The 7,500-nt window shown below is 51.4% G+C and overlaps 1 protein-coding gene across 1 annotated transcript in view; it reads left to right on the top strand.

The window, feature by feature from the left end:
- Positions 1-7,500, top strand: part of c5 (complement C5) — a 39,088-nt gene that overhangs the window by 24,465 nt on the left and 7,123 nt on the right. The window contains exons 30-34 of the mRNA XM_087849579.1: positions 5,320-5,400; positions 5,489-5,641; positions 5,715-5,777; positions 5,849-5,936; positions 6,821-6,860. Of these exons, the coding sequence (XP_087705705.1) occupies positions 5,320-5,400; positions 5,489-5,641; positions 5,715-5,777; positions 5,849-5,936; positions 6,821-6,860 (425 nt within the window). The remainder of the gene's footprint in view (positions 1-5,319; positions 5,401-5,488; positions 5,642-5,714; positions 5,778-5,848; positions 5,937-6,820; positions 6,861-7,500) is intronic.

The raw sequence follows: 7,500 nt of genomic DNA, 5'->3' as shown, positions 1-7,500 counted from the left end.
TCCCTCTTTTATCAAGTTCCGCAGTTCTGCTCTCAGCCTGTAGGGGGCGTGTTTCTGTAGTTCCCCTCTCTGCCTGTAGGGGGCATGTTTCTGTAGTTCCCCTCTCTGCCTGTAGGGGGCGTGTTTCTGTAGTTCCCCTCTCTGCCTGTAGGGGGCGTGTTTCTGTCGTTCTCCTCTCTGTGTGTAGGGGGCATGTTTCTGTAGTTCTCTCTGCGTGTAGGAGGCGTGTTTCTGTAGTTCCCCTCTCTGTGTATAGGGGGAATGTTTCTGTAGTTCTCTCTGCCTGTAGGGGGCATGTTTCTGTAGTTCTCTCTGCGTGTAGGAGGCGTGTTTCTGTAGTTCCCCTCTCTTCCTGTAGTGGGCATGTTTCTGTAGTTCTCCTCTCTGCCTGTAGAGGTCGTGTTTCTGTAGTTCCCCTCTTTGTGTATAGGGGGAATGTTTCTGTAGTTCTCTCTGCCTGTAGGGGGCATGTTTCTGTAGTTCTCTCTGCGTGTAGGAGGCGTGTTTCTGTAGTTCTCCTCTCTGCCTGTAGAGGTCGTGTTTCTGTAGTTCACCTCTCTTCCTGTAGAGGGCGTGTTTCTGTAGTTCTCCTCTCTTCCTGTAGAGGGCGTGTTTCTGTAGTTCCCCTCTATGCCTGAAGGGGGCGTGTTTCTGTCGTTCTCCTCTCTGCGTGTAGGGGGCGTGTTTCTGTAGTTCTCTCTGCGTGTAGGAGGCGTGTTTCTGTAGTTCTCCTCTCTGCCTGTAGGGGGCGTGTTTCTGTAGTTCCCCTCTCTGCCTTTAGTGGGCGTGTTTCTGTAGTTCTCCTCTCTGCCTGTAGAGGGCGTGTTTCTGTAGTTCTCCTCTCTGCGTGTAGGGGACGTGTTTCTGTAGTTCTCTCTGCGTGTAGGAGGCGTGTTTCTGTAGTTCTCCTCTCTGCCTGTAGAGGTCGTGTTTCTGTAGTTCACCTCTCTTCCTGTAGAGGGCGTGTTTCTGTAGTTCTCCTCTCTGCCTGTAGGGGGCGTGTTTCTGTAGTTCCCCTCTATGCCTGAAGGGGGCGTGTTTCTGTAGTTCTCCTCTCTGCGTGTAGGGGGCGTGTTTCTGTAGTTCTCTCTGCGTGTAGGAGGCGTGTTTCTGTAGTTCTCCTCTCTGCCTGTAGGGGGCGTGTTTCTGTAGTTCCCCTCTCTGCCTTTAGTGGGCGTGTTTCTGTAGTTCCCCTCTCTGCCTTTAGTGGGCGTGTTTCTGTAGTTCTCCTCTCTTCCTGTAGAGGGCGTGTTTCTGTAGTTCCCCTCTCTGCCTTTAGTGGGCGTGTTTCTGTAGTTCTCCTCTCTGCCTGTAGAGGGCGTGTTTCTGTAGTTCTCCTCTCTGCCTGTAGTGGGCGTGTTTCTGTAGTTCTCCTCTCTGCCTGTAGGGGGCGTGTTTCTGTAGTTCCCCTCTCTGCCTGTAGGGGGCGTGTTTCTGTAGTTCCCCTCTCTTCCTGTAGGGGGCGTGTTTCTGTAGTTCTCCTCTCTTCCTGTAGAGGGCGTGTTTCTGTAGTTCCCCTCTCTGCCTTTAGTGGGCGTGTTTCTGTAGTTCTCCTCTCTGCCTGTAGAGGGCGTGTTTCTGTAGTTCTCCTCTCTGCCTGTAGTGGGCGTGTTTCTGTAGTTCTCCTCTCTGCCTGTAGGGGGCGTGTTTCTGTAGTTCCCCTCTCTGCCTGTAGGGGGCGTGTTTCTGTAGTTCCCCTCTCTTCCTGTAGGGGGCGTGTTTCTGTAGTTCTCCACTGTGCCTTTAGTGGGCGTGTTTCTGTAGTTCTCCTCTCTGCCTGTAGTGGGCGTGTTTCTGTAGTTCTCCTCTCTGCCTGTAGGGGGCGTGTTTCTGTAGTTCCCCTCTCTGCCTGTAGGGGGCGTTTTTCTGTAGTTCTCCTCTCTTCCTGTAGAGGGCGTGTTTCTGTAGTTCCCCTCTCTGCCTTTAGTGGGCGTGTTTCTGTAGTTCTCCTCTCTGCCTGTAGAGGGCGTGTTTCTGTAGTTCTCCTCTCTGCCTGTAGTGGGCGTGTTTCTGTAGTTCTCCTCTCTGCCTGTAGGGGGCGTGTTTCTGTAGTTCCCCTCTCTGCCTGTAGGGGGCGTGTTTCTGTAGTTCCCCTCTCTTCCTGTAGGGGGCGTGTTTCTGTAGTTCTCCACTGTGCCTTTAGTGGGTGTGTTTCTGTAGTTCTCCTCTCTGCCTGTAGGGGGCGTGTTTCTGTAGTTCTCCACTGTGCCTTTAGTGGGCGTGTTTCTGTAGTTCTCCTCTCTGCCTTTAGTGGGCGTGTTTCTGTAGTTCTCCTCTCTGCCTTTAGGGGGCGTGTTTCTGTAGTTCTCCACTGTGCCTTTAGTGGGCGTGTTTCTGTAGGTCTCCTCTCTGCCTTTAGTGGGCGTGTTTCTGTAGTTCTCCTCTCTGCCTTTAGGGGGCGTGTTTCTGTAGTTCTCCACTGTGCCTTTAGTGGGCGTGTTTCTGTAGTTCTCCTCTCTGCCTTTAGTGGGCGTGTTTCTGTAGTTCTCCTCTCTGCCTTTAGGGGGCGTGTTTCTGTAGTTCCCCTGTCTTCCTGTAGGGGGCGTGTTTCTGTAGTTCCCCTGTCTTCCTGTAGGGGGCGTGTTTCTGTAGTTCTCCTCTCTGCCTGTAGAGAGCGTGTTTCTGTAGTACCCCTCTCTTCCTGTAGGGGGCGTGTTTCTGTAGTTCTCCTCTCTGCCTGTAGAGAGCGTGTTTCTGTCGTTCCCCTCTCTTCCTGTAGGGGGCGTGTTTCTGTCGTTCCCCTCTCTTCCTGTAGAGGGCGTGTTTCTGTAGTTCTCCTCTCTGCCTTTTGGGGGCGTGTTTCTGTAGTTCCCCTGTCTTCCTGTAGGGGGCGTGTTTCTGTAGTTCTCCTCTCTGCCTGTAGAGAGCGTGTTTCTGTAGTTCCCCTCTCTTCCTGTAGGGGGCGTGTTTCTGTCGTTCCCCACTCTTCCTGTAGGGGGCGTGTTTCTGTAGTTCCCCACTCTTCCTGTAGGGGGCGTGTTTCTGTAGTTCCCCTCTCTGCCTGTAGGGGGCGTTTTTCTGTAGTTCTCCTTTCTGCCTGTAGAGGGCGTGTTTCTGTAGTTCCCCTCTCTGCCTGTAGGGGGTGTGTTTCTGTAGTTCCCCACTCTTCCTGCAGGGGGCGTTTTTCTGTAGTTCTCCTTTCTGCCTGTAGAGGGCGTGTTTCTGTAGTTCCCCTCTCTGCCTGTAGGGGGCGTGTTTCTGTAGTTCTCCTTTCTGCCTGTAGGGGGCGTGTTTCTGTAGTTCTCTCTGCCTGTAGGGGGCGTGTTTCTGTGGTTCCCCACTCTTCCTGTAGGGGGCGTGTTTCTGTAGTTCCCCTCTCTGCCTGTAGGGGGCGTGTTTCTGTAGTTCCCCTCTCTGCCTGTAGGGGGCGTGTTTCTGTAGTTCCCCTCTCTTCCTGTAGGGGGCGTGTTTCTGTAGTTCTCCTCTCTTCCTGTAGAGGGCGTGTTTCTGTAGTTCCCCTCTCTGCCTTTAGTGGGCGTGTTTCTGTAGTTCTCCTCTCTGCCTGTAGAGGGCGTGTTTCTGTAGTTCTCCTCTCTGCCTGTAGTGGGCGTGTTTCTGTAGTTCTCCTCTCTGCCTGTAGGGGGCGTGTTTCTGTAGTTCCCCTCTCTGCCTGTAGGGGGCGTGTTTCTGTAGTTCCCCTCTCTTCCTGTAGGGGGCGTGTTTCTGTAGTTCTCCACTGTGCCTTTAGTGGGCGTGTTTCTGTAGTTCTCCTCTCTGCCTGTAGTGGGCGTGTTTCTGTAGTTCTCCTCTCTGCCTGTAGGGGGCGTGTTTCTGTAGTTCCCCTCTCTGCCTGTAGGGGGCGTGTTTCTGTAGTTCCCCTCTCTTCCTGTAGGGGGCGTGTTTCTGTAGTTCTCCACTGTGCCTTTAGTGGGTGTGTTTCTGTAGTTCTCCTCTCTGCCTGTAGGGGGCGTGTTTCTGTAGTTCTCCACTGTGCCTTTAGTGGGCGTGTTTCTGTAGTTCTCCTCTCTGCCTTTAGTGGGCGTGTTTCTGTAGTTCTCCTCTCTGCCTTTAGGGGGCGTGTTTCTGTAGTTCTCCACTGTGCCTTTAGTGGGCGTGTTTCTGTAGGTCTCCTCTCTGCCTTTAGTGGGCGTGTTTCTGTAGTTCTCCTCTCTGCCTTTAGGGGGCGTGTTTCTGTAGTTCTCCACTGTGCCTTTAGTGGGCGTGTTTCTGTAGTTCTCCTCTCTGCCTTTAGTGGGCGTGTTTCTGTAGTTCTCCTCTCTGCCTTTAGGGGGCGTGTTTCTGTAGTTCCCCTGTCTTCCTGTAGGGGGCGTGTTTCTGTAGTTCCCCTGTCTTCCTGTAGGGGGCGTGTTTCTGTAGTTCTCCTCTCTGCCTGTAGAGAGCGTGTTTCTGTAGTACCCCTCTCTTCCTGTAGGGGGCGTGTTTCTGTAGTTCTCCTCTCTGCCTGTAGAGAGCGTGTTTCTGTCGTTCCCCTCTCTTCCTGTAGGGGGCGTGTTTCTGTCGTTCCCCTCTCTTCCTGTAGAGGGCGTGTTTCTGTAGTTCTCCTCTCTGCCTTTTGGGGGCGTGTTTCTGTAGTTCCCCTGTCTTCCTGTAGGGGGCGTGTTTCTGTAGTTCTCCTCTCTGCCTGTAGAGAGCGTGTTTCTGTAGTTCCCCTCTCTTCCTGTAGGGGGCGTGTTTCTGTCGTTCCCCACTCTTCCTGTAGGGGGCGTGTTTCTGTAGTTCCCCACTCTTCCTGTAGGGGGCGTGTTTCTGTAGTTCCCCTCTCTGCCTGTAGGGGGCGTTTTTCTGTAGTTCTCCTTTCTGCCTGTAGAGGGCGTGTTTCTGTAGTTCCCCTCTCTGCCTGTAGGGGGTGTGTTTCTGTAGTTCCCCACTCTTCCTGCAGGGGGCGTTTTTCTGTAGTTCTCCTTTCTGCCTGTAGAGGGCGTGTTTCTGTAGTTCCCCTCTCTGCCTGTAGGGGGCGTGTTTCTGTAGTTCTCCTTTCTGCCTGTAGGGGGCGTGTTTCTGTAGTTCTCTCTGCCTGTAGGGGGCGTGTTTCTGTGGTTCCCCACTCTTCCTGTAGGGGGCGTGTTTCTGTAGTTCCCCTCTCTGCCTGTAGGGGGCGTGTTTCTGTAGTTCTCCTTTCTGCCTGTAGGGGGCGTGTTTCTGTAGTTCTCTCTGCCTGTAGGGGGCGTGTTTCTGTGGTTCCCCACTCTTCCTGTAGTGGGCGTGTTTCTGTAGTTCCCCTCTCTTTCTGTAGGGGGCGTGTTTCTGTAGTTCCCCTCTCTTCCTGTAGGGGGCGTGTTTCTGTGGTTCCCCACTCTTCCTGTAGGGGGCGTGTTTCTGTAGTTCCCCTCACATTTTAAAATAATGTTGTTTTTTAAGGGGAGGATCTCATATGTGAAACCCATCCTGTCCTGGCTGACCCAGGATCAGCACTACGGTGAAGGTTTCTACTCTGTGCAGGTAAATACATCCCAAACTCGGCCTGCCACCTAAAACCACTCTCTGTTAACCTCTTTTGCGCTTCTTGTTGACCTTTGACCTCCCTCAGGACACCTTCTTGACTCTGGAGGCATTAACGGAGTACAGCAGAGTTGTCTCTCGAGCCGCCCTCAGTCAGGACATCAGCATCCGCTACAGAACCAAAGGAATTCTGGGACAAATCCAGCTGAGCCAGAGTCGACCCGTGGCCTCACCCTTCCAGGTGAGAACGGTTCAGCGCAGCGAGGTCAGGTGCAGCTCCAGGTTAACAGTAACCTTTTTGTTTTCCTTCCCAGGTAACAAAGAATGATGACATCACCGTGTCCACAGGTTATGGTCGCGGCGTGTCCAATGTGAAGGTGGGTGTGGGTTAATTCACCTGAAGCCATGTTGGCAAAATCGGCTCTAACGTTCCCCGATCTGTCTGCAGATGAAGACGGTGTACTATCAGACCGTGGCGTCCGCACAGGCCACGTGTAACTTTGACCTCACGATTGAGGTGGTCATGCCTGAAACCAGTGAGTATCTCACCTGGATGTACAGGTGTATGATCACAGCCACAGCAGACTTTCAAACTCCAAACAGATTTCACACTAAAACAGTTTTCAGATTCAGATTCAGATTCAGAAGACTTTATTTATCCCCGAGGGGCCATTAGTAGCCGGGGGGGGGGGGGGTGATGAGATGAAGATGGTAGCTGTTTTGGTTAGTGCCAACAAACCGTCACAGGTCACCAGGTCTCTCAATTCCTGTTGTTCTTCTCCAAGATCGTATCCATAGACACAGTCTCACTCACAGCCCCGCCCATCGTCCATCATGTCGGACAGCCTTGTGGGATTTTGAACAGCTGTAGCTGCGTCTTGTACTTCGATAAGCTCCAATCAGCCAGAACTCTGTTATCGTGGTTCCGAATTGGTTGATGTCGTTCAATGTCCTCCATCGAGTGTCGCCAGACACACGACGCAACTGACCATCGAGTATCCGGCAGCAAACGTCTCCGCAGGACAGTCGGGCTCTCCCAAGCCCAGGAGGGTGTCAGTTTCGTTAAGGGACGATCAAATCCATAATTGTTCTTTATGTTTTTAGACAACAAGTCTGGGAGACTCTGAGGGTTAGAGAATAAGCGAGACATGAGAAGCCAAGCAGGAAAGATGAGGGAGAAGGAGAAAGTGCGACCGCGTCCGTCAAGAGCCAAGAGTTTTTCCTCTTTTAAACCAAACTTTGAACATTAAACTCTTTCGCGCGTCCTCCTTTGTCTTCATGCTCAATCATCCATTCCTGTCTCACTACAGAGAGGTTTATTCATTTATTTTCTATTCTGTACTTCTGTTTTGAATAGAGACAGTGCTCCAGCTGTTTACCTGCCTGTCACCAGATTAAATGTCTTCTTTCTCCTCCTCAGATCCAAGAATACGAACTCCTACCCTGGTGGCCTGTGTAAAGTAAGAGCACTGTGTGATTGTCTTTCTCACTCACTGAAACGCTGCATGCATGAAGGCGAACTCACAGCATGGATCCCAGCTGCAAAAGCTGTCACACATGTAACTACAGAGGGTGACGTCACTGGGTTGGTTGTGGTTAACAGATAACAGTTTGTGTTACCTAACCAGTGACAGAATCCATAGCTCAGAGGAAAATAAGGACACTCAAACTAAAAATCTGCCAAGAAGCGCTGTGTGGCAGGCAGGAGTCGGACCCAAAATGCAGGCACTCAGTCTGGAGGGATGAACTCAAAATCACAGCTTTATTTGCTGGCACGGGAAAACGAGCGAGCGAGCGAGCGAGCAAACTAAACTAAACTAAACTAAACTAAACTAAACTAAACTAAACTAAACTAAACTAAACTAAACTAAACTAAACTAAACTAAACTAAACTAAACTAAACTAAACTAAACTAAACTAAACTAAACTAAACTAGGAAATAACAACCTAAACTCACAGAGAAACACAGGGCTTAAATACACTAGGGAATAACGAGGGAATGAGACACAGAAGGAGAGCACAGCTGGAAGAAATCAGAACTGACGAAACAAGGAAGCAAAGAAGGAAACACTCACATCAGACACAGACCTTCAAAGTAAA

This window comes from Neolamprologus brichardi, chromosome 12 (assembly GCF_056152115.1).
Source record: "Neolamprologus brichardi isolate AB-2024 chromosome 12, ASM5615211v1, whole genome shotgun sequence".
NCBI lineage: Eukaryota > Metazoa > Chordata > Actinopteri > Cichliformes > Cichlidae > Neolamprologus > Neolamprologus brichardi.
The sequence above is the reverse complement of the archived record's forward strand: the minus strand, read 5'-3'. Positions and strand labels throughout refer to the sequence as shown.